General features: G+C 50.9%; 3 protein-coding genes and 4 non-coding genes across 10 annotated transcripts in view; 3 read left to right on the top strand and 4 right to left on the bottom strand.

Moving 5' to 3' along the window:
- The window catches only part of LOC131208116 (matrix metalloproteinase-2-like), a 33,993-nt gene extending 32,866 nt beyond the window's left edge, over window positions 1-1,127 (bottom strand). Inside the window, exon 1 of the mRNA XM_058200768.1 lies at window positions 797-1,127. Within this exon, the coding sequence (XP_058056751.1) occupies window positions 797-1,060 (264 nt within the window). The 5' untranslated portion in view covers window positions 1,061-1,127. The remainder of the gene's footprint in view (window positions 1-796) is intronic.
- A 4,105-nt stretch (window positions 1,128-5,232) lies between these two features.
- LOC131206400 (beta-glucuronidase) lies at window positions 5,233-11,989 on the top strand. Of its 4 annotated transcripts, none has more exons than XM_058198936.1 (10): window positions 5,233-5,362; window positions 9,149-9,260; window positions 9,331-9,625; window positions 9,693-9,859; window positions 9,925-10,450; window positions 10,522-10,694; window positions 10,755-10,983; window positions 11,172-11,348; window positions 11,445-11,583; window positions 11,662-11,989. In XM_058198936.1, the coding sequence occupies exons 1-10, from the start codon at window positions 5,257-5,259 to the stop codon at window positions 11,850-11,852; spliced, it is 2,115 nt and encodes a 704-aa protein (XP_058054919.1). In that variant the 5' UTR covers window positions 5,233-5,256; the 3' UTR covers window positions 11,853-11,989. The 4 variants fall into 4 exon arrangements, with proteins under 4 accessions (XP_058054919.1, XP_058054920.1, XP_058054921.1 ...); XM_058198937.1 differs by lacking the exon at window positions 5,233-5,362 and adding an exon at window positions 5,881-6,012; XM_058198938.1 differs by lacking the exon at window positions 5,233-5,362 and adding an exon at window positions 7,420-7,487.
- Trnas-cga (transfer RNA serine (anticodon CGA)) lies at window positions 11,017-11,099 on the bottom strand. The gene has a single exon. It is a non-coding gene; the product is annotated as a tRNA-Ser (tRNA).
- LOC131206401 (zinc finger HIT domain-containing protein 3) lies at window positions 11,980-12,671 on the bottom strand. Its single transcript, XM_058198940.1, has 3 exons — window positions 12,579-12,671; window positions 12,333-12,502; window positions 11,980-12,272 (listed from the first exon to the last, which is right to left on the bottom strand). Exons 1-3 carry the CDS (start codon window positions 12,647-12,649, stop codon window positions 12,037-12,039), a joined length of 477 nt encoding a protein of 158 aa, XP_058054923.1. The 5' UTR covers window positions 12,650-12,671; the 3' UTR covers window positions 11,980-12,036.
- A 339-nt stretch (window positions 12,672-13,010) lies between these two features.
- On the top strand, window positions 13,011-13,083 carry Trnar-ccu (transfer RNA arginine (anticodon CCU)). Its single transcript has one exon. It is a non-coding gene; the product is annotated as a tRNA-Arg (tRNA).
- Window positions 13,084-15,202: 2,119 nt separating this feature from the next.
- On the top strand, window positions 15,203-15,274 carry Trnap-cgg (transfer RNA proline (anticodon CGG)). Its single transcript has one exon. It is a non-coding gene; the product is annotated as a tRNA-Pro (tRNA).
- A 723-nt stretch (window positions 15,275-15,997) lies between these two features.
- Window positions 15,998-16,069, bottom strand: Trnap-cgg (transfer RNA proline (anticodon CGG)). The gene has a single exon. It is a non-coding gene; the product is annotated as a tRNA-Pro (tRNA).
- Between the last annotated feature and the right edge of the window lie 9,051 nt (window positions 16,070-25,120).

Raw genomic sequence — 25,120 nt, 5'->3', positions numbered from 1 at the left:
TCGATCAATCACCAATGATCAGCATGCAGCAGGGGCAATCTTTCTTCCATAATTGCCGGAGAATTGCCGTTTTTCCCAGCGCGGCCATTTTAAATAATATGCTCGAAGCTTGCCCCAAAGGCTTGATGCCAACCGCTTCACGTCGCCCGAGGGCGCCAGTGCCACTATGGGAAAAAGGCGGTCATAAGTCAGCTTTAAAAACTGAGAGTTTTTATCCGAATCATCCGAAGGGTAATGAATCCTTCGTTCATTCATTTCATCGTGGAGGAAAACATTAATGACTCCTTGATCATTTCATATCCTCTTTTACACTCACAAGGCATTCGATTTGTAGCAGAAATTCGATATTTGCTTTTAGGATTGTGCTTTAATTTTTCTCATGTAATGCAGATTGCATACTTAAGGCGTTAAAAAACCTTACAATATCGAAAAGAGCCTTTTTAATATAACCAAACAAATTTCCTCGCCCATACAAATTCCCTACTGTGCAGTGAGAGATTAGGATTAGTACATAAATAAATCCTAATCTGCTGGTCCGCTCCGTTGCTAATACAAGCTCCGGAGTTCTCGGAGATTGCCGATCGAGATAATCGGTGGGATCGTGCAGTAGTAATGCGAATTAATGTTAACAAATTTCAAATGGAGCCATGTTTTATGCTCGAAACCCGCACATTCCGGCGACGGACAAAGAACGAAGAGTCTGTGGCGCGACTTCAACAACCGAGGAACCCGTAATCAATCCGAGCGCAGGGCTATCAACAGGTCAGGCGCCGAGCTTCCTGCCCCGGACACTTACCACTCCGTCGTCGTAGTCCCAGAACTTGGCCTCCGGGCTCCGCTGTTCGGCTGCGTCCACGAGCGGTAACGCCACGATTTCGTATCGCTTGTGCGTCCATTCGTCCACTACCAGGGACAGCTGCAGCGTCAGCAGCCACATCCATACACACCGCCGAGGCCTTCCCCAGACTGGCGGAATCTGTGGGTGGTACAGGGGCTGTACGGTTGTGGTCCTCCGCTTCGTCCTGATCCGACCATGTCGCCTTCGTTTGCAGCTTCGCATCGCTCTAGGTAGCGCTCGTCTCGGATTCTCGGCCGTCCCAACCGGCCGTTCTATCACTTCCGGGATCACGTTTTCACGGGCCGTAATTCACGGTCAATCACGCCTCAGGAACTCAATTTCAAACTGTGGCCCTTTTTCTCTATTGCAGACACTGAGCCCGCTCGCTTTATTCTGGCTAGCCCTGGGCCCTGGGCCCAACAACAGCTGACTGGCGCCAACTGCACACGGCACACAGACACAGACCAGCACTGTAGTGCGCACGAAAGGACACTCCGGGGTGACGATGACTCACGCTTTCCCGTTACTCATCCGGGGCAAGGATTTTCCTTGGGACGACGGGAACCAATAGTGAGGTACCGATATTCCGAACCATTAACCTGGCTTTTGTTGGATCACAGGATTTTTATGAAAGAACACAGACACCGCACAGCACACAACACAAACACAGGACACCGGAGAAACAGCGTGGTGTGGGAACACCCCCACGGAATAGACAGAACCACAACAGAACCGCGGAACTAGGGTTCCGTTGCGGGCAACGACACCAGTGGCCAGAGGCTGCGCCTGCGTACGACCGGCCGCCGGCGTTCACACAACAGCGAGCGAGTCCTGCGTTTCCGCTTCCACGTTTTCGGTTTCCCTGCCCCAGGACTTGCCGGTTGACACACCAACACTGCCACTGCACGCACCGCATAGACGGCGTCACCAAGCACCCGCGTCGGAAGGGAAAGATTCTTCTTCAACTCGACACCGGGCGGCGATAATCCGATCGATTGCCTGCCACGTGGGCCTCGAGGGATTTCGCGCAAAAACGCGTCGTCGTCAGAACTTCGATGCCCGAAAATCGCGCGCCAAACACCGAAGGCGGCCGAGCGCAAGTAGCTCGCGAGTGTGAGCGATCCCGATCCGTGCCGATCGCCGCCGGTACACGATCACGCTTCGGCGTTGAGTGAGTGACTGGGTAAGTTACAACCAAAACGATCCCTTTAAACCGCGCGCGTTGCGCCGGTCTCTCTTTCTGCATTTTCCCCCCTATTATGAAACTCGAATCAAGAACTCGAACGATCGAGTGAACACAGTAACAGAGAGAGTAGAATACAGCAAGAGAGAAGGCAAAAAGAGAAAGCTATAGCAAAATGAACTCGAATGAACGTTCGAGTACTCGATTCGAGTTTCATAATAGTGGTGTTTATCTCACTCTCGCTCTCTCGTTTTCTTCGTTTCTCTCGTAGCATAAAACACGCCACGGATCGGATTGTGCAGAAAGTCAAGGATCACGGGGATGCCGATCTTCACTTCTTCACACGGAAATAGGAAAATTGTTCAAGAACAAGGGAAACATGAGCTGAGTAAATCAATTCAGTATTCAATGGAAGGCAGCAGTGGCAGTGACCGGCCACATATCGCGCCGTTATCAGCGCTGTGGTTGTGGCCCTCCATGCAGCAGGATGCAATTCGTGTGATGGCTCACTTCACGACGCACTATCATCACATTGCGTTGTGAAAACAATAAGCAACGAGTCCGTGCAGCAGTGTATGTTGATAAGAAGCTGAAGCCCACCAGACGGCCCGTTTCGTACAGGAAAGCATGATAGGGACAGAGTCAGAGGCTTATCACGCTGCACGCACTGTGAGGCAATGGAGGTTCAACAGCGGAACCAAAACCCCATACCGAGACGTGACAGCGGAGAACCGATCACACATATGGTCACCCGCCGCCTTGTAAGGGCAGGGTCCTTCAGGGTCCTCCGTTAAGCCCCCGTGTTGGCCTTCACACAATGTGCAACGAAAGGCGAACACGTGCGACGATCCGTGTGGCTTACTCTCCTGAGCTGATCACCGGAACCGGAACTACAGCTCATAATCACGACACTACTTCTAGTTATTAGACAAGAGCTGACTGTCAAACGTGACCGGCAGTAGCAACATCTGGCCCCATCTGCCAATGAGCCAATGATTCACAATTCACGATTCGATTCCGGATCAACACAAAAGCCTGCTCGCCGTTAAACGAATATCGAAAGTTACCGACAGCGTCGCAAGGCACAGCTGCAACAGCAGGAGCAATGCCATTTTTGGGAGCAACTTTACCTCGAATTGCTACACACTGCGATCGCGATCGCGAAAACCGGATTCTTGCCCCTCGGGCCACATTGCTGGCCGTGCACTGCGGGTGGGTGACGAAATTACTTAATACTGAAAGAGGTACCGGCATGCGGCAAGGATAGTAGTAAATCGAAATGGAACGGACAAGATTACCTTGCGATGCAGCGCAGATAGTATTAGGTTGGGGAAAAAGAAGTAGACGTTTTTCACGAAAGATGCTTTTACTGATCGATCGATCTCGTGAAGTATCGATCGTGCAGTTTCAACAGTTTAGGCTTGTTATCAAGATGACGCTTCACACTTCAAAACATGCTCTCACTATTTTTTGTTTACTCCATTCAGTTGTCAGTTACTCCGTGTGCTAACGATGGAAGTCACCAAAGAGAAAATTGGGTACATTTTACAGTTTTGCCGACACTCTACCAGCTAGCTAGGTGAAATGTTTTTTTCGTCGATCCGTTTCAGTCCTGAGGGACGTCCTGAGGGTTCATTTCCTGAGGGATGAAAAACTGCGAACAAGAAAGGATTGCGAAAATGGATTACTCGAGTTTTTCGCCAATAACGAGCAAGTTCTCTACGAGAGAGGCTTGATAAAGCTACATTTGAAAAGAGAATAAGTTTTCCAACAAAACGATACATGCTTGACGTAAATTGAACCATTGGAATTACCGTATTTTTCCGTGTATAACGCGCAACTTTTGCCCAATTTTTTTAGCTCTAAAATCTGGGTGCGCGTTATACAAGGGATCGGAAGATGGGATCTATGGATGGATCTGAAGATGTCGCAATTCATGAGGACTCTTCAGAGAGTGACAGTGAGGAGTACATTGAGTGAGGAGCACAGAATATCAATTTGTCAGACAGCAGTGAATCTGAGTTTGAAGATTATTACGAAATATCAAGTTAAGCACGGGATCGCGTTGAGTGATTTTTAAAAAAGGGTTGTATTTTGATAAGGCTTTTTGATCTTTATTCAGCTCCGTTTAACACTACACGCTACTGCGCGGGTTACAATCTCAGATTGTCCTCACTAACCACGACGATGTTACGAATACTCTATGATGCTGGAACGCACTGACCATAGAACCGAAGTAGCTCGATAGAAGGCACAACTCGAAAGAACAACCTCGATCTGATCGGTTGATCGTTTTATATGACTCTCGGCTACGGATTGTTGGTGACCGTGTGAATGTTTACATTCAGCTGAGAGTGGTCCGTGATCGCATGAATGTTTCTATGTTGTCTTATTGGAGTCGTGCTTAATGCATGAATGCTACTATGTTGCCTTGTTGAAATCATGCTAACAGTCGGGACGGTGTTAACTGTTTATGCTCACCATTGGTGTTGTGCTAACTATAAAATACTAGTATGTCTTTTGCAATGTATACGCATTTTATCCTTAGTCTACTTTAGAATATTATTAGAATATTTAGAATTAGAAGTAGAGTTTTCATTTAGAATTAGAATTTTTCAGATATGTGATATCCAACAAATACCCAATGATCATTGGGTATTTGTTGGATATCACATATCTAAAAAAGGTATAATAAAAAACTTTTTTTTCAAATTTTTTTCTCCTAAAATATGGGTGCGCATTATACACGGAAAAATACGGTATCTTAAAAACTGTTTTGAAATTCACACTAAAAACGACCATTTTTTTCCAACTTAATATAAGGTATTTGGAGACCACCTCTCATACGGCAGTCGTGGCCGAGTGGTTAAGGCGTCTGACTCGAAATCAGATTCCCATTTATATGAAATCTCCCATTTATATGAAATCTACCATTTATATGAAATCTACCATTTATATGAAATCTACCATTTATATGAAATCTACCACAGGTGATTCCGAGTTTTGAAAAGCCAAGCGAAAGCGTTTTCGGTGGGTTCTGGTCTCGACTACCATAAAATCGGCCATAAAATTCCAACCTAGGTTACAGTATGTGGCAAAAGTTTATATGAGTTTAAGAAAAACGAGATTTGACAGCTGATTCCGTCGTACGTCAAATCGGAAAGTCGAAAGGATCAGCACAAGTTGCATTTTGCTCAATTCAAATGTTTAGTGCTATTTTTCGGACCAGTTCTGAATGCTGACGATATCGTCCAAGGCGCGGCTTATTTCCACCGACCACAACACCATCCGATGGCGGCTTGCGGACCGGCTGTACCGCGCTGCGCTCGCCCTTCTTAAAGGTACGTATCCTCGGCCAGTGAGTAAACAAATTGGCAAGAGCCCAACCCGCGCCTTATCGTCGGTCTCGATCTGCGCCTCTTATCTCCCTTTTATCTGTCGACACCCACAATGGTGCCTCAATCGGTGGCCATTGCCTAATGCGCGCTGCCATCGGCAGAAAAAACCTAATTTTCTCTTAAACTCATGTGCGGAGGTAAACAAACCCGGCGTCACACGATGGCCGTAAGGATGTGTGAGTTTGGCGCACGCCGTGTTTTGGCCCGACCGGCAAACAGCGTCGCGATCACTCGGCACCGCGCGCGATAGTACAAGAAGCGTCCGCGGACCGGCTGGCCGCGACAGTTGAGTTTGGTGTTTCACGAAGGATCGTCGCATCCGAAACCAGCGGACGGCGGATTGGCCCCCGGTTGCGGTCGCACTCAATTAATAAATCCGTCCGCTGCCAGTGTCCAGAGAGTGAAAAGGTTCATTCGCCCTCCGAAACCGGGGAACCGTTAAAACAGTCAGAGGCGCCCACCAGTTCCGTCGGCGGGTTAATTGAATTTGATTATTGTTCCGACGTGCGTGCGTTAAGCGGTTCCGTGGCCCCGGCACTGTGGGAATCTAGCAATGGTCGTCCAACGGAAGCCGCCAGCTTTCCAGCGAACGGGTAACGAACACTTAGTTATACGGTTAAATTTCGTTTTGTAGCGATCGTTCCGGAAAGGTGCTGCAAAAAGCTGTCCGCGATCGTGTTGTGGCGGCGTGGCTACGTGTGTAATTTTGAAGCTCGATACAAAAAAAGACCGATTGTCCGAGAGGTCATTCGAAGGAGCCGAGGCTATCAAACCCGGACCCGTGCCACCGTTTATCACCATCCGGATTTAGGAGATCACCACCACGACGGCGGGGCCAATCAATCTGTAGTCATAGTGCACTGCGCTAAAAAGAATCCCCTCGTGGCGTGCCATTTGGGATCGACTAAAAAACAGCAACGCGCCAAGAATGAGATTGTTAACGGAGAATCTCGTTTTTTTATCGCCACCACAAACGCTAATTAATCTCGACTCGAGAAGAGCCAAACCCCCGGGGGGATTCTGTACCCCGCGCCGAACATTTTCCCACCCGACCGGAGCACCCGGTGATCACTTATCATCTTAAATGATCATCATTCGCACACGATTTTGCAGGTCGATCGGTGTTTTTATCTCACGATCGTGTTCATGCGCTTAGATCATGAATCAGAGCCCACGGGCGCACGCGAAACCTACTCGCCATGATCTTGATCTGCTGCAATTACGCTGTCAATCGATCGCCTTCGGACGCATCTGAATTATGCACCAGATTCCCGGTGCCAGGTGGTGGTGTGGCAATGAGCTGACAAATGTGACACAATTTAAACGGAGCCCGCCCGTGAAGTGTCCAGTCGAGCGTGACACTCCACGAGGTGGTTAGAACTCGTCGCGAAGGCCACGTTTTTATCAGAATGGGCCCCGGCATAATGGGTCCCGCGGGGCCCGGGAAAGTAGGTTAAGAATTCTGAGGCCACGATAACACTTGTGGTACTTGAAATTGGCCAAAAATTATGAAACCTACCGCGGCGCGCCCTAAGGGCCTTTAATCGTAAACCAGCTGAAGCTGGACCCCGTGGCGAATCGATCCCACCGTGGCCCTGTTATCACACCTGGAAAGCGGTTAAGGAATTGATAGGACTCGCTAAGGTGTACCACCGGTGAAAGGGGTGGTCCCCACCCGATAAGGCGCGATGTATGCACACTATCTTGCCGATAAGTGGTTCGTGGGCACCCCGTTCCCGTCAAACAACCCGTCGGTCCAGTCATCTGACAGTTCCGAGTTGGCCGTGAGTTAGCTAACCGGCGGTGGAACTTTAGTGATTTTTTGGCTCCGACACGGGCCATGCCGGTAGTGTAGAATCCAGTGGCCGAACAATAGTTTTCCACAACACAACGATGGTGCTACCGCCAGCAGTGCCATCTGATGTCGAGGATCGAAAGCGACTGCTGCTGAATGCCGCTTCCCGGCTGAGGCTGATACGGCGGCCTCAAAGGAGGCAACTAACGCTGGCCCAGCGGCGTCAAGTTCAGCACGATCACCGAATGCGGCTGCTGATCATCACGGGCATCGGTAAGCCGCGGGTGGTGGTCGCGGGAGCCACAAGATTCCAATCCGCGAGGTCGACTATCGGTCAGGTTGCGTGTGCGCGCCGTGATATGGGGGGAACGAGCGAACGGACACGCGCAGGTTATCTTGAGCTTTGGAGGTTCACTTGATACCCTGCAAGTGGAAATTTTCGCAAGAAGCCAACACGTCGACGACGTGTGCAGGATGTTAAAATCTTACTCGGGACCGTGCGGCCTCCGGCTAATCGGTATTCTTTCCCGAGAAACGCCCCGAGCTCTCCCGGGCCGGGCTAATCATTCTCTAGTACTCCAGTTGTTTTGTGGCGGCCGTTGGAGTTGGTCGATGGAACTCGGAACTCCGGAATCGAAAGTGAAAACGCGCGCGCAAGTGAAAAGAAGCCCCTCGCCGTGGTTTCCTGGGAAATCCTTACAAAAGCCCCCAATTCTCCCCGTGGACTTTGTTTTCGTGGGGCGCGATGCATTCTGTGGTACTGTGGCACGTGTCCTTAGTCTAGACTTTTGAGGGGCATGGCTTCGCACGGAAACACTGGCATCGCCGTAATGCGATTAACAACAACAGCAGCAGCACCGGTCGAAGTTGAAGAACTGCAACTGAAACCTAGTAAAGAGCGACGACGACGGAGCAGACTCGCCCTTAACGCCAGGCAGCGCGTTCTCGTGTATTCAGGTACACACATAGTTTGGCGTTGGTCGTCGAACACTCCCTCCGATGGCGTGGCCATTAATTTATCCTTCGTACCGTGCACTGGGCGGCCCTTTTCCGGAACAGCAGTGGGGCGTTTTTGCGACGATAAGTGAAGCAGGCCGGATCGAGTGTCCGTTTTTAGATTGGAGTCATATTGAAGGGCCACACGAAGGGCGGCAATGGTCTATTGGGCCCGCCGCGGGCCGCGCAGAGGAACATCTGGTTTTTTGGTGGCCAATCCAGCGATCGAGCAGCGATCATGTTTGGCCCCACCAATGTTTGGTTTACCAGTGTGAAGCGTGTATCTGGTATTTATCTGTTCCCGGTACGTGTTCCGTGCTGCGGAGCGGATGCTGACAACATCAACTCACGGCTCACGTCTCCCCATTTTAAGTTCGGCACCACTAGCTTAGAAGCGGATCTTCTGCTGGCTGCTTCTGTGTTCTACTGACGCATCCCGCGGGGCACACCCATCGTGATCGGATTCCTACGGCGCTCTCTGGCGTATTTTTTTTACAAAACCCATGTTTGTCTAGTATCAACACAAATCTGGCCGCTCCGGCTGACGGTGGCACACCTTAACCTCGTACGGGTTGAAAGACGGGGTGTGACTTAAAAAGCCCCCGTCCTGGAAGGTTCGGTAGCAAATTGACCGTTGGCCGAGTGGCTTGTTAGTAGCACCACCTCTTAAATTTTGACGATGATTGGGCTCCACTTTGCAACGTTTAACTCCCGTCACGAACGATCGTGTGTAGACGTTTAAATGGATCACCACCTGGGGACACAGACTCCCCAACTGAGTCAATAAGAAGTGTCGCAGAGATGCACAACCCCTCTACACTGTTCTTATAGACCAGATCGATTCATAGAGACCCAAAGAATCAACCACTTGACAGCACTAACCACTTGAGATCCGTTTTGTTTACCATTTTCCGATAATCCGACGATGGGCGACGCAGTGGGGACGTTCGTGGTGATGGGAGTGATCGGTTACATGGTCAACGTAGTTTTCGGAGCAATGAACTTCATGGCGGGCAACGAGTCCTCGACGGAGGACCTCCTCTATCCGATGTAAGTCCGATGTGCGTTTTGCATCTCCACCTCGATCCGGTCCACTAATGCCTCTCTCGATCGCCGGTAGTGAGTCGGAAACACGCGAGCTAAAGAAGCTGGACGGGATGTGGAACTTTGTGCGATCGGACAGCAACAATCCGTCGCAGGGCATCCGCGAGAAGTGGTACGGTGACGATCTGGCCCGGTTCCGGAAGACGATCCAGATGCCGGTGCCGAGCAGCTACAACGACGTCACGGAGGACGCGGGGCTGCGCGATCACGTCGGGACCGTGTGGTACGATCGGCGGTTCTTCGTGCCCCGGGCGTGGTCCAGTGAGCGCGTTTTCGTCCGCTTCGGTTCCGTCCACTACGACACGATCGTGGTAAGTACTACTTCTCTGTCTACTTTCCGTATAGTGATCCGTGATCCGTTTCGCTCTTCCTTTGCAGTGGATTAATGGTGTGCAGGTTGTGAAGCACGAGATCGGACACCTGCCGTTCGAGGCGGAAGTTACCAAAGTGCTCAAGTACGGCGACGAGAACCGCATTTCGGTCATCTGTGATAACGTGCTGCTGCAGGTGACCATCCCGCAGGGCAAGGTGGACAATCAGGCAATGTACGCTCTGTTCCGATTCGATTCTCCTCGGGGGATTAACTCTGTCCCTTTCCCTGTCTTCACAGTGACAATGGATCTGAGCTCGTCCAATCGTATACGTTTGACTTCTTCAATTACGCCGGAATCCACCGTTCGGTGGTTCTGTACACGGTGCCACGGGTTTACATACGGGACGTGGCGGTTCATACCGATCAGGGGGCTGACGGTGAAGGCCACGTGCACTATCAGGTGCTGACGGGCAGCAGCAACCCAAACGAGACGACCGACGCACTGCAGGTGACGGTTAAGCTGTACGATCGCAACGGAACCCTGGTCGGTACGGATGTGGCCAAAGGTAAACTAGAAGGCAGTGCCACCATTCCCGAGGCGAAACTGTGGTGGCCGTACCTGATGGACCCGGAACCGGGATACCTTTACACGATGGAGATCAAACTGGAGACCGATGGCGTTGGGAACGATGTGAAAACTACGCTGCTCGACGTGTACCGGATGAAGGTCGGAATCCGAACGCTTGAGTGGAACAGCACCGCGTTCCTGATCAACGGGAGGCCGATCTACTTCCGCGGCTTTGGACGACATGAAGATTCGGATGTGAGGATGCGGGTCCATGTGTGCCTCCCTTCGCAACAGGCTGCTGATATTGTCCTTGTCCCTTTTCCTAGATCCGTGGCAAAGGATTAGATCTGGCGCTGTTAACCAAAGACTTTAACCTCCTCAAGTGGGTCGGTGCCAACGCGTACCGGACGTCGCACTATCCGTACTCGGAGGAAAGCATGCAGTTCGCGGATGAGAACGGGATCATGATCATCGACGAGTGTCCGAGCGTCGATACGGAGTAAGAAAGCTCTCTTTGTCATCTCCATTGCAGTGGCCATAACCTTCAGTGCATTTCTAGAAACTATTCCCAGGTGTTGCTGCAAAAGCACAAGTCCAGCATCGAGCAGCTGGTCCACCGGGATCGAAACCATCCGAGCGTGGTCATGTGGTCGATCGCGAACGAACCGCGCACGGGCAAGCTCGATGCGGACGCATACTTTGCGGCCGTAGCCCAATACACCAAATTACTGGACCCAACGCGTCCCATCACCGCGGCCATAGCCGTAAACGTCAACGATGATCGAGCGGTAAGTGCAAAAAAAAAAAGAAAAAAAGTGGTTCGCAGCCGGTAGGATTCGAACCTACGCTCCCCAGAGGGAATCTGATTTCGAGTCAGACGCCTTAACCACTCGGCCACGACTGCAGCTTGGGGGCTGGGTGCCCGACAGCCTATTTAAATCGTGTGCCTTTACGCATCTCTCTTTCGTGGCCACAGGCACAGCATCTGGACATCGTAAGTTTTAACAGGTACAACGCGTGGTATGCCAACGCGGGGCGCCTCAACATGATCACCAACCGGGTGGTGGAGGAAGCGCAAGCTTGGAACAAGAAGCACAACAAACCGGTCCTGATGTCCGAGTACGGTGCCGATACGATGGAAGGTCTTCACATGGTACGGGACGGAACCAGATACTCTTATCACAGACACGCGAGCGAGCAGCTTATCGAACTCGGTTGACCTCTTTCTCTCTCCTACCCCCCTACACAGCTTCCTGCGTACATCTGGTCCGAGGACTATCAGAGCCGCGTGTTTAGCCAGCACTTCAAGGCGTTCGACACGCTGCGGGCGCAACACTTTTTCATCGGCGAGTTCGTGTGGAACTTTGCCGACTTCAAAACGGCGCAAAGTAAAGATAAATTCCACAATCCCGCACACGCCCACAACGACGACGATGGGGAAGCTAACGATTTTCCCTATCTTACAGCGTACACGCGGGTCGGTGGCAACAAGAAGGGCATCTTCACGCGCAACCGCCAACCGAAGGCGGCCGCCTATCTGCTCCGGCAGCGGTACCACATGCTCAGCGACCTGGACAAAAGCCACCTGCCGGACGATCTGTTCCTGTACACCGTTCCCCAAACGAGCGCCCAGTTGACGGAACGTTCCGAGCTGTAAATGGCGTAACTGCTATCCGAGGCGTGTGGCCACCGCCGGCGCCACACACGTCTACAACCCGCCACACACCGCCTTCTGTATTATTTTGTATCGAAGATAAGAGATAAAGCGGACATTTTTTCCGCATTTTGGATCGAACCAAACCGCGTGCGTCGCAGTTTATTGTCGTAAAAGGATACCGGCGCTACCGTCGATGTTTGAGGTTTGTGAATACTAAATCGTCCATGTTCGGTTGCGATTCTTCCCCATCGGAGCTCGGTGGTTCCACTAGCCGGAGGCACTCGTCGGCAAACTCCACAAACAGTGGCTCCATCATTGCCACGCGAATGGCATTCATCCCGTTCCGGCCACTGTCCACCTCTTTCAGCAGCTGCCTTAAGTGCCGATTGCACAGCAGATTCTTTAGGTGTTCGCTTTGTCCTGGGGCAATGGGGAAGGTTAATTTGGCAACCACGTGCCCTTCGAACCCGTTCGACTTACCCAGCAATTCCAGCTTCTCCTGCGGCACCGTGTCGACCGTGGGGAAGTGCACGATTTTCTGTGCCATCGGAGCGTGGTCCTCCCGGAAACCCGATTCCGGATCCGTAGCCGATAGGGCTGGTGGCTCACATTTTTGCTCCTGGTGCGTCCGATAGCAAGCCACCGAGCAGCTACGGTGGTGCGGTAAAGGAAAGCAAGCAAATTAGTGGCCGAACGCAGGTCAGCCGCTGGTTCGCCATCACTTACTAGGGAACGCTGCACGTTTTACACTTGTATTTTCGCTCGTTTTGGCTACAAACTGCACACTTCAGCGACATTCTTCCCGAACGATCTCGCCGGCCGGATACCAAACAAAAAAAAAACAAAGCGTTTGACAGCTCTCTCGTTGCTATAAAACATTTCCAACGAAATAACCTTTGCTATAAAGCTCGCACGACGTACAGCGCTTTCGTTCGCTGAACGACAGACAGAGGGCGCTCACGGGGAACGCATTTTTCACGAATTTAACGCACACCACTTTAAATCAGGAAATGCATTTTGGCAGCTAGCAATTTGTGCAGATTTCATCTGTATAATTGCATCGTTTCCGAGAAACAAAGTACAGGTAAAATTTTACCAATTTTCCGTACGAAATCAGCGCTGCGTTGAAATGGCGACATAAGCTGCGCTATAAACACAGCCCCAGTGGCCTAATGGACAAGGCACCGGCCTCCTAAGCCGGGGATTGTGGGTTCGAGTCCCATCTGGGGTAAGTGCAAAGAAATTTTTTCAAACCGGCTCTTTCTGCAGTGGGGGTCGATTCATTCATTTTCTTGACCACTTTATTACACTGAACTCTGCGCAAAACAAAGAAATACTGCGCACACTTTATTTAACACGACACCTCGTTAAGCGGCTTTGTTTGATTGCATTTTTTGCACTCATTTCCATGAAGCTCGCCCTTATTCACGTTATCCGAAACCGATTAGCTACCGAACGCGGTCCGAGATAGACTGACGATTGGAGCGTCGAGAGAAACACATCTACCCGTAGAGAGAAGAATTTGCGTGCCATTTTGTTCTAGTAATGGAAGTTCAATGACAACCCCAAATCGAAGGTAGAAATTCCAATCTCGGGTTCTACCTTTTGTGGTGATCGTGTTCGGAGATCGAGAAAAAGTGTTTTGCGTGTGCCAAGTTGGTCTTAATAAAATGACATTTTTATGACGCAATCCGTGCATAATCCGTTGGCGCATCGTCCCACAGAATGCCGTAAGACGGCAAGACGATCACCGATGAAAGTTGTATCCATTCAAAGTGGTTTAAAAATCGAATCGATCCATCCTATCTCTCTCACTCTTTCGGAGGTAGCTCAAAACGGACCCAACGGCTCGGTTCGATCGTTCGATCATCGAGTAGTGAGCGTGCGAAAATTATGAATGAAACACACCGAGGCACAACGACCAGCAGCGCAGCAGCACGTTCACGGATGTGGCCGCCTCGCAGGTTGTGAAGATGGAACCGGTTTTTGGGCCCCACCGCCCGAAATGGTCGATGACATTTCGAACGGTACCGGATCTGGTCACCTTGCGCACCGGAAAGGGGCCGATCGTGGCCACGACGACGCAACCCGGTGTGTTATGCAGAGGTCCCCCGGTCAGCTTTGCGTCATGTTGACAAATTGAGTTATGTGCGCGCGGTGCCGTTCGGATTTCGGGTTCGGATCCCCTCTCACGGGCCACGAGTGGTACTTAACATTTATGACGGTACTTTGGTCCTATTATTTACAACTTGTTAAGCTTTATGTGATGTTTCGCTGATTGGTTGCGAAGTACCAATTAATTTCCGCACAAAGTGGCCGCGCGCGCTAATTCGAGTGTGAAAATAATTGCCCCGCCTTCGTAAATCAAGTCACCCGGTCCGTCGGAGTTCCGGGTGTTCCGCAAGAGGATGCGCTACAAAATGTAATTTATAAACCGCGAGCCCCCGCCGGTCCGAGTCCCGTTTGAAGTGTCCGCAGCCTAACGGCACATCGAGAACGGTTCCCGCGGGCGGTTTGAATGCAAAATGGCCATCGATCAAATCGTCACCCCAACCGGGGCGGGCTCTCTCTCTTGAAAACAGCTTTTTGCGGGACTTTTCGGTCAGGACGGCCCAGGAAAAAATCTCCACTTCAACGCCACCGCACACACTAATCCATCATTCTCCGGCCGTGCGGTGTCCGGGTTCGGGGTCCTGTGGACATACTTGTTTTTCGCCGTGGTGGGTCGATCAACATCCGCCGGTGATTTACGCTGGGCCGTTGGTGGACTCCTAGTGCTCCTGGCGACAACACAAAAAAAGTGATGACGATCAACACCGCCGCCGTGTGGCCGCATCATCGCTCATCGGACGCCGGATTTTACGCCGCTTCCGGCTCACTAGGTCCGTTGTTCACGTAAGAGTGGTGCTTCAAAAGTGCTTTAGGCACACTTCAAAAGAATGCCTTCAGAGAGCCACTACTGCCCCGGGCCGAGCCCCGTGTGTGGGTTATTGGTCCGAAAGCACTTCCCCTCCCCACCCGGCGGGGGGGGGGCACATTCCACGGTGGGGCAGAGGCCGACTTTCTACAGCCGTGGCCCAGCGACCGTTTAGTTTCAATATTGAAAAGCTGGCATCCGTCAGGCCTCTCGCTCTCGGAAGTCGGTCGGAATAGCTTCATCAAACACCCGAGCACCACGAGGATCATAAAAAGTGGCCACCCGCCCTTTTTTGTCCGGGTTGCTTTTAAAGAGTTTGCATATTGATTGAAGGATTAGTTTCAGTGGCCGGGACTTCGTCGCAATCGCGCACGACCTACATTGGTGTCCGGCAGTGCGCTTCTTATGGGTTCCGGAGAGTGCCCGTTGTATCGGCTCGTTGGTCTAGGGGTATGATTCTCGCTTCGGGTGCGAGAGGTCCCGGGTTCAATTCCCGGACGAGCCCGCGTTGTTAGACTCTTTTTTGGTTTTTGTGCCAATGCGAGAGCTTTTACTTTTGCCATTTGCACGTGGTGAGAAATTCTTCTCACTTCAGAGCGATTCACTCACAATTCACTGTATACTGCGACGAAATATCTCACGGCGAACTGTTTTCTCGACAAAGGCCAGAATGAGAACGCGATAGCGAGCATTATTTTCTGTCTCTTTCCCGCTAACATAACGTCTGCACTTTTCGTCCGATTTAATTTCTCGTTTTGTACTGAATCAATCACATCTTTAAAAAATGCAATGCTTGAAATTCATATCAAATAGTGAATTTCTAGCACTTGCTTGTTATGATAAGTAACTTTAAAGTGAAGTGAAGAGTAGTGAAAGTACATGTGTTTATGAAACATTCCATTCGGCTAACACGTTGTATTACCGTATTGTTGTGGGTCAGCACTTGGGTGAGCAGGGACTTTGGCGTGGAACTTTCCGATAAAACTTAATGTAAGTATACCCTCATGTAATGTATGTATCAAATGTATCAATATACTAATCAATAAATTCAAAGTGTTTCAGATGTTCTTCGGTTTGCTTCAGAGTTTAACAGCGATATGTCCTATTCCACACCTGAAACAGAAACGGCGGTTAGCTTAAGTGAGAAGAATTTCTCACCACGTGAGTTGTAAATGCCAAACGTAAAAGCTCTCTCGCATTGGCGCAGATAAAAAAAATAGCACTTCACGGGCTCGTCCGGGAATTGAACCCGGGACCTCTCGCACCCGAAGCGAGAATCATACCCCTAGACCAACGAGCCGATACAAGGGGCACTCCTCGGAGCCCACACCCTCAGCCCGGGCCCATCAGCTCTGCGGTGCGATCATCGCACAGAATTATTTGTTTAAATCGAAATGAAGAATCCTTTTTCAAGCCTCAAATTCAACCATTTTAAAACAGCCCGTAATTTTAGCGTTAGTGGTGCTTGTCAACGATTGCTCCCGGATGTGACCCTTCCGGATACGGCTTATGTTTGATCACACTTCACACGAGCCCCGGCACCTGGCCCTGAAGTGGCCAACAACAAAAACAAGTCGCAGGCAAAAAAAACCCAAAGACGTACTTCAAATTCCGTGCCAAAGCCGTTCCTCGGGACACACGGCAGTCTTTCGGCTGTAATTCCGCACACTGCGGGCTTCTGTAATTCATTTGTAATTGTAACGACATCTTGCCGTGCCGTGTACGGTGGTATCGAGACACCAATAAAGGATGTGGCCGGTGGCCGATCCTCGCACAGATTAAAACTCGCCAGAGATGGCCAAAAAATGTCGCTTCGTGTGTCTGTATGTGTGTGGCACGCTCCACGATTTGATTTGTGAATGCGTAACTTGCGCAAAATCTACGGCTTCCGGTCTCCGCCCCTGGGTTCCTCAGAAGCGGCGCGGCGTGGCCCACCTTGTTGTTGGGCGACAGTTGGCGCGGTTCCACACGGGATCCGGCCCTCTCCAGCCTCCGGTGACACGGTTTCAGGGCCGGTGCCACAGGCGAGAGGCCCACAGGCTGGAGAAAAGAGATTTATCGTACATTATCGTACGGCCCCGTATCCCGGGACGGGGTACCCGAGTATCCCGTTTGGGTGACCCCATCGTTAGCGGAATGCGGTCGACCGGGGTCCTTGGGGAACACGCACTGCAATCCCCCAAAAGTGCATCCCCACCACACCCGGATAGGGCCGAGTAAATGGCAAGATGATGTGATGCGAGGATATGCTAACTTGGGATGGGGGGGGGACATGGCCTTTGGCCCTGGCCAGGCTTAAGCCCTCTCCTGACAAGCCTCCCTGTTTACGACTTACTGCAGCTTTTCTTCCTTGGCCACTCGCTTTCTCTCACTCGCTCGTTCGCTTCCTGCTCCGGATTGTCCCGAGTCGTTGTTTGCCGTTGGACCCCTCCCGGATGCCTGTGTGTGCCGTGGTGTGCGTCCGTGTGTTTTTCACTGCAGATTTTCAATTTTCCCAATGCAGATAAGACCGGAGCGAACCTTTCTTTTTGGGGTGTCCCCTTCTTTTAGTGTCTCTATCTCCGGCAGCCGGCAGGGCTTATGACCCCCTCCGTCGTTATGCTCTCTCTACGTCCTTTTGGGTGTGCGTGGCAACAGTTTGACCGTGTAGACCCCGGTGGTGATCGGTTATCGACAAACGCTGGCAGGAAGAAGGCTAGCTGGCTGTGGCAGGCCAGACCCGGGCCGGGAATAAATGTGGAGTAAATATTGACCTATATCGGTTCCCGGCGTCCTGATGGTACTTCAATCCACCCAGAGCCCACTGGAGAGGTACACCACAATTGTTGTGGTTTTTCACCCCTCCGCCTGGTGGTGGTCCTCGGGTTGGCCACTCCAATTTTATCCACTCCCCGGGCGGGCGTGCGCGCGCGCGTTGGGCCATAAATTTATTTGTTTGGTGTTGTAAATAACACCCTGGCCCCGGGCATGCTCCAGGGTGGCGGCTCCGGTGGTTAGCCCGAATCTGGTTGGCCATTGCGACGCCAATGGCGAGCGAGTGTTATCGCCGTCGGTCGGCCGGGCTAAGGGCTAAGGCTATGATGAAGGGTGCGCCGGGTTTTTTTTTGCATGCGACTACCGAGGACCCCGAAGGGTAAGGTGTTCCTCCGACCGACAGTCGTTTGGCCGGCTGAGGCTTTTAGCGAACTCCCGGTGCATTCCCGGTTAAAATCGCATCTTTTGTTGCACAAACACGGATCAGGAACCAAACGGTCCATGATCCGGCCTCCCGGCTCGATGAAATATAGGGTCCTCTCATCGGCGGGTCCAGGGATGGTAGCGCAAAATATGGTTCACCATCAACCCTGGTGCGTGACCCCTTTGGCCCGCTTTTTTTCCGACCACCGCCACACGCAACCTTTGGCCATTTTACATCCACATCTGTCACGTGGAGGTTTGGTTTTTTCGGATCCCAACCCTGGCGGACATTCTGGCGCACTACGCCACAGGCCACCGCTACACGTGGGTCCTGCGTTTTTTGCGCCCCAAACAGCGTAATCCCGCATTTCAATCGCGCTTCTATCTCCCTGCCGTGATGTGTCCGGCGGCGGCGGCGGCGGCGGCGGCGGCGGCGGCGGGCGTCCTGTCGACAGGCCGCGGGAAATGCGTTATCAAATAAATTATAAAGTTGAAGCAACAGTGGGCAGACAGTGGAGCCCTCCGCGGGTCCTGCAGGTTGCGCCGCAATTGATATGGGATTATTTAGGATTCGACTTTTCTGTTTTTTTTTTTCTGGACCAGCCCGGCGGGGGTCCATCCGAGGGTTAGATAAAAGGTAAACGCGCTTTTTTTAAACCACGTGACTCCGAGAATTCGTCTACTCTAACCGTTAACCCCTGCCGCCGGCAGATCGGCCAATCGGCTCAAAAGGACCCGGGCCATTTGATAAATGGCCATTTAGATTATGTAGGGCGGGCCGGACTCTTCAGTCGGCCAGCCGGTGGCATTGGCTTATCGTTGACGGTTCACACGCGATCCGTGCACCGATAACGCTATTTATGTGGTCAGCATCCAGCCGCAACCGGGATGGTTCTGGAATTAAAGGATGAATGTAAAATCATCGAAAAAAGGCCCACGGCACGCGAAACGGGGGGCCGCCATTTGTCAGGCGAAGCCTGCGGATATGCCGGTGGCTTTGTTAATGCAGCAACAAATTTATGGACAGGACATCTGGCGATGGTGATCTAAAAATGAGATGATTTTTTCTATAATGGGGATTTTTATCTCTCACCAGCGAGCGAAACGATTTTCTCAGACCATGTGGAATGTCCTGTTAAATGCTAGCACCCTAGCGGGAATCATCTCAGTTATCATCTCGTTGTTAGTGCTATCCTTTGATCCTAGTTAAGTCCTGTTGAAACCAAATGTCATCCAAGTTTTCAGCTCAGTCACGGCAGTTCCTTGTTGTTGAGAACGCGACGAACCTCACATCACAAGCAATAATGGTAAGCCAGTTCTATGAATTCCTGAAAACGTTAGGTTTAATCATAAGAAAAAGTACTATATAAGACGAAGAAATCGTGGAATAAAATTAGACATTATCAGGCTACGGAACGCTCTGGTCTCAAGTCTTGTACTCTTAGACCGTTCCGATCCCGCCACTGAGATCCCTCCGGATATAGACTTCACACAATCCGTCGGAACTCTGATGGTCGGAAACCGATCTTCTCTCGAGGCCTCCACTGTCAGGTAGTAGTACCCATCTACCCTGTCCGTGCTAAAAGAGTCGGTTTTACAAAAGGGTTTACGTCGGTTGACGAAAAGATCAGAACTGGTGAGTGTACGCGAGAACTCTTCGGACCACGTTCCTTCGCTCGTTTGGTCCTTGTTCATTTTTGAAGAAAAATGGACCGATTAGGCCGCGTGACCATTGGCGGTGCATTGGCTTTTCTTGTGGGTTTTCCGAGCCTTGAATATGACAAATCTGTTTATTAACACAACCTCCGAGGTTGAGATGGGCTTAAATTAAATGAGCTTTTCAAATTTCGTACTACTTATAGACTCACCATTTTCGAAATAAGGTTTTAATATTTCTCAACATTCGAAATAAGGTTTTAATATTTCTCAACATTCTCCGGGCATATTGCGTCCCATTTCGTAACTGTCCAAGCTTTTACTAAATGTTTACAATTTCCATAAAAAACGTTTGACGTTTGAAAAGTCATGTAATTGGTGGTTTAAAATCCAAACACCAATAGGATAACCCTCCCTTTGGATTTCCACGGAATTGCGTATAACCTAGCGTACCTATGTCCAACTCTCCTTAAATATTTCAAAATTACGATTTACTACTGTCAACACTGGATGGCTGTGTAAAAGTAGGTCGCAGATATTCCTTTCCATTTCCTAAAATAATGAACTGTAAACATAATGCTCCGGTCCACCCCGATTCGGTAGCCCTTCTGGCTCTTACTGGGGAACCTAAACAATCAAACGGAAACCCTCGCGTAACGGAGCATAAATGAACACTGGCTAAGTTATGGGTTCTACAAACTACGGGACACTTTCAACCCCCCCCATTCCGGTTTGTGAGTCTGTTGGGCGCCAGAAACGGACACACACATTGCTTGACCCTTGCCGAAAATCTTCTTAATCACGTGATGAACGCCGGGACCCGCTTCGTCCAGAAAGGATTTGTAAGTCAAGTCTTTCGTGTGATCAAGATTGGCCACATTGGCCATCACTCATTCGATGACTTTCGGAGGATGCTACTGGCCACTAGGCTCTAGATTTGTCATTCTACGTTCACCCCGAGGACACGCGGCTCGCCTGTTAAGTGGCCGAGTGACCGTGTCGCGGCCCCCAGGAAATCCGTTTGGCCCAAGATTGCTGCTCCCATTAGACATTCCGCACGGCACTGTGATGCTGTCAACGCACTGTCCCCGGCAGCAGCAAGAAATCGGCAGCAGATTGATACATGGCCGGCCCAAGCTGGCACAATTATACCGAGCGTCTTAAGGAGCACCACTACTTCCGGCGTCCTAGTCCCCTAGAGAGGCCCCTTTTTCGTCCGTGCAAATGGACAACTTAACTTCTTAGCGGCTCGGAACTGTGGAGTGGCCGTGGAGTAAAGCGGATTGCGATAAGCAAATTCGGGTCCACAGATAGGGCATGCAGCAGCAGCATAAAATCTGATATGTGACCTGACTGCTGCCGCTGCCGACAGAGGAGAGGTGTAACGGTCGAAGGAAAAATAATAAAACTTGCGCCACTTTCTTGGGCCCCGATCCGGGATCCCCGGGGCCGATGATTGGAATTTTGATCATCCCTCCTCACACAACTCACTCACGCAACAAGGACCTCCGCATTGGAGTCGAAGATCCGGCGTCCTGGCGTTTGGCCTTCGGCTTCGTTTTAACAAATTTGTGGCGGCGTGGCTGGGCCATCGGCTCGGCAAATGACTCGGCGAGCTCGGCGGAATGCAGAAACCGAACCCCGAGCTCCCGAGGCACGTAGCAGGCCCACTGGCGACAGTTTTGGATGCCGCTGCGGATGTCCCCTCCCCGTCCTTCGTTAGTCCTTTTTCGGTTGCTCCTCGTCCTTGTCATCCGTGGTCGTCGTGCGGAAGCTCGCGTTAATCCAATGCAATAACTCGAACATGGCCAAGTTTTTGCTGTCCTTTCGAGCCGTTATGATGGTGATGCATTGGCGGTGGCCCCGGAGGCGCCCGGAGATAAATTGATTGTTGTAAAGCCCCGGCCCGGGTTCGTCTTGGTTCCCCTGGTTTTACGATTTCCATCGCGGCGTGCCATAAGTTCGATCTTGCCGTGCAGACTTAGTGTCGTCGCCCCGCGGGCTCGGCGGGCTCCGTGCCCGTGATGATGGCAGGACGACGCAGTGGCCACTTCTGTTGGGCAACGAATTTTTAATCCCGTGCGCGAAGGCCGACTTTCTTGAACCGATTGACTTGGACACAAATCGCCTGCCCGTCCGCGATCGACGCATAAAAGTGGACAGAAGTTTCCGGCTCCGAAACGTTTGATTTATGAGCAAGCCGCGGGCACACATTCGCAGGGCGACAAAGAAACTTCCGGTTCCCCGTGGAAGTGCCGGAAGTGTAAGTTTGCCAAAGCGCCACGCGTCCACGGGGGCCATCAAAGTTACAACTCCCGGCGACTCCGAGCGCGCAGAGCCGAGTTTTTACGACCGAGTTTTGTCGAAATTAGTTTTCAACCGCGCTCGCCAATCTCGCCGTCGTCGACTCCCAAATTTATGGCCAACAACTAACTTTCTGGCGTCAGGCGCCAGAAATTACGGAGCTCCCCTGCCTCCGCACGGCTCATTAATGGCGCGCGCCGGACTCGGAAGGATTCCTCTCAGCTCTCGGTGTGTGAAATGTTAATTTCGGGCGAGCGAAATCGAAACTATTTCCACAACTTAGCCCTTTTTATGTCCACAAACGGCAATTTCGGGCCCCGGCGACATTTCACGCCACTTTACGATTGGTCCGGACTCCGGAGAAGTGGGCCCGAGAAGTGTCCACTTCTTGGGTCTAGTGTTTACTTTAACAGTCTAACGCGAAATTGATGAATGACTGCACCCTTGTCCGGGGTGCGACTGCAGCAGAACACGCAGCGCGCGTAATGCAATTATGCTTCGATTTGTTCCTGAAATCCCGGCCAGACACCAGGGGGACCTGATTCCGAAAACTATTAATGCCCGGCGAAAGCGCGCGCTCCGCTGATCGATTGCCGATTGCCGCGTGCAAATCTGCAGTAACTCATACATGCACAAACACATATTGAATTACTTCAATTTGCACTGTTCAATGGAAAAAATAATAACCAGAAATGGCCACGCGCCCGGTCCAGAAGTGCACTGAATAATGCACGCATTATGCGCGCGTTATGAGGTGGGCCGGTGGGGGACGGTGCGTAATGCAATTCAGACGAATGCAATCGATCGATCGACAGAAAAATGCCACCCCACTGGTTCCCACTGTTGGGGGAAAAAAATGAACCATACGGTATTGGGCTGATCATAAAGTTTCGGGGCCTTTGAATCTTTTCGGGGTGGACTTTCTGTTTCACACCATTTTATGGTCATGTTTGCTAATCCATTGCGAGAGGAGGTCCTTAGGACTAGTCGTTTGGCCGAGCATCGGCAGCTCGCAATGGACCAGCCTCTTCCAATCCAATCCGGGTATTGTATGGTCGGCCTCTTCTATGGATTATTTTCTCTAGACATTCACTTCGTGCAGAACGCAATTGGCTCAGCTCAGGTTAAAACTCCATTTAAACTATATATACCACACCGGTCCTTTTGACCGGTTTCAAGACATTTATGTATAACATCCAATTTTGATCGCAGAATATTGGAAAATATGAGAATATTATTTCCAATGTAGTACGTCTTCAACTCAAGCGCTGCCATATTTGAAAATCTCATTCCATTCGAGCTCATTTCCATCTCGGTGGTTATGTTAAAAGTTACGTAATAAATATGTTAATAGTTATAATAGTTAAGCGAACAAACCAGCTTAAATGGTCTTGAAATTCGAATAGCTATTGTCGAGATAGGGCCAGAGACAATCGAAAATGTACTTTAAAATAGGTCGATAGGTTTCATAAAGAAATTTCTTGAATGCACCTTTAAATAAATGTTCAAGCATCGAAACATATTAAACCATTTGTTTTTAATAACCGAATAAAAAAAGGGTATCGGTGTAAAACCTATCTAATGGTATATCTAATGTTGAGGTCAACGCTGAATGAAGACAGCATAGAATTCGTTGGACAACACGCCACAATTTCTTGAAGCCTTGAGTTTTGAGATGGCCATAATTAATTGGATTTGATTGATTACTGAAATATTACCTCACCTGCCTTGGTGAAATATTTCAAACAGTCTATAACAAAGGTCCCAGCGCTTCCAGGGCATGGGAATGAACATTTGTTAGCTTATGTTGGCGTCCGCCACCAGCAAACAACGCCGGACACTAATATCCGATGGACCTTTTGAGCCCCACAAAAGGTAAGCGAGCTGCCGTACGCATAAAAATGCATACCGACCTGGGCCCAGGGCCTGGGGGGCCTGGGCTGCATAAATTTATGCAAACCAGCAAACCGCCAACGACACGCGGCGGACACGTGCGACCAAGGACCGGGGTGTTGTGTGCCCGAAAAAGTGCAAATGTGCAACAGTCTCATTTTCAGGCGCTCAACAATTCAATAAAGCTCGGCCCCCAACCAACCAGCCAACGAACCAGGCAGACGCGGGCACTTGCGGGCTATGGCCACGCCATTACACACTGTCCTGCCGCAGTCCTTTTCGAGGGGGGGCGCTTCCTTCCAGCAAACGCGATGGCGCAAAAAGACGCAGCAGCAGCAGCCGCCCGAAACCGCAGCAGCATATGGGCCAACCACGGCCTCTGGGTCGCAGATTGGTTGAAATTTATTAGAAGGAATAAAAATCACGTCCCTGTCATAATTTGTCACACAGCTTAAACATCACAGATTTGTCCGCCTGGTCCGCGGTGGTTTCGGCTTTTTTGTGAGCCCCCTCCTGTAAACGGCGCTGTTAACATTACCACGGGGCGGCCACGCCACGCCGCGCGGTTTTTCACTCAAGAAGCTGGCGGCACCGGGACCTCATTCACCCTACTTTCACATAAATGATGTGCAACACGAGAACCGGCGGAGATGGCGTGGTGGTGCGGCGTGGTCTGGGAACCTGAGCCTCCGAGGGAACATCTGCCTCGCCGGGCTGGCTGGCACGGCGCGCGCGACAACAATTTATGATTGCATTTATGGTAATGCTGTAAAAATTTTCGCGAAGAATCCTCTCCGCGCTGCGGTTGTTGTCCTGGCCGAAGGGCCCCACAAACACAAACACACAGAGACTGTATTTACTTCGGGGGGTTTTGACTCGTTTCAGTGTGTGCCCCTCGTACTGGAATGTGTCAAACCAAACAAATGGAACGTGTTTTTCGGGGGGTCGAGGGGGCCACTTTTTTATGATATTTAGAGTGGCGCACCCCGTAAGAGAGGCAGCGCCTCTAAGTCGCCCATTTCGGGGGGCCAGCGCCACGCGAAAATGCGCCCATTTTCGGGACACTTGGTACACACGCCGAATGCACAGAAGGCCCGAGGGTTCCGTGCAGTCAGCAGGACACCAAGGGGAACACCGGGGATTGTGCATTTTATTTATTGCCACTGCATGCCCTGTGGGTTTTTGGCCAAATCTTGCCTTGCTTGCCGTCAAGTAGTTAAAATTAAACTTTCCCGAGGCGGGCGAACCCGTGTGGCCGACGGGGAAAAAGAAAACACTGCGAAATGCGTAACCGCAGGTAAAGCTCCGTCCGCCGGGAACT

This window comes from Anopheles bellator, chromosome 1, assembly GCF_943735745.2.
Source record: "Anopheles bellator chromosome 1, idAnoBellAS_SP24_06.2, whole genome shotgun sequence".
Classification (NCBI taxonomy): Eukaryota; Metazoa; Arthropoda; class Insecta; order Diptera; family Culicidae; genus Anopheles; species Anopheles bellator.
This window is presented reverse-complemented; position numbering and strand designations above follow the sequence as displayed.

Excerpts from the sequence above, each read along its gene's own strand:
- LOC131206400 (XM_058198936.1), top strand. The coding sequence starts at position 5,257 with ATGCTGACGATATCGTCCAAGGCGCGGCTTATTTCCACCGACCACAAC. Across the intron at positions 9,860-9,924 it reads AAGGTGGACAATCAGGCAAT|TGACAATGGATCTGAGCTCG; the intron begins GTACGCTCTGTT and ends CTGTCTTCACAG. Across the intron at positions 10,451-10,521 it reads GACGACATGAAGATTCGGAT|ATCCGTGGCAAAGGATTAGA; the intron begins GTGAGGATGCGG and ends CCCTTTTCCTAG.
- LOC131206401 (XM_058198940.1), bottom strand. The coding sequence starts at position 12,649 with ATGTCGCTGAAGTGTGCAGTTTGTAGCCAAAACGAGCGAAAATACAAG. Across the intron at positions 12,503-12,578 it reads AAAACGTGCAGCGTTCCCTA|CTGCTCGGTGGCTTGCTATC; the intron begins GTAAGTGATGGC and ends GCACCACCGTAG. Across the intron at positions 12,273-12,332 it reads GGAGAAGCTGGAATTGCTGG|GACAAAGCGAACACCTAAAG; the intron begins GTAAGTCGAACG and ends CCATTGCCCCAG.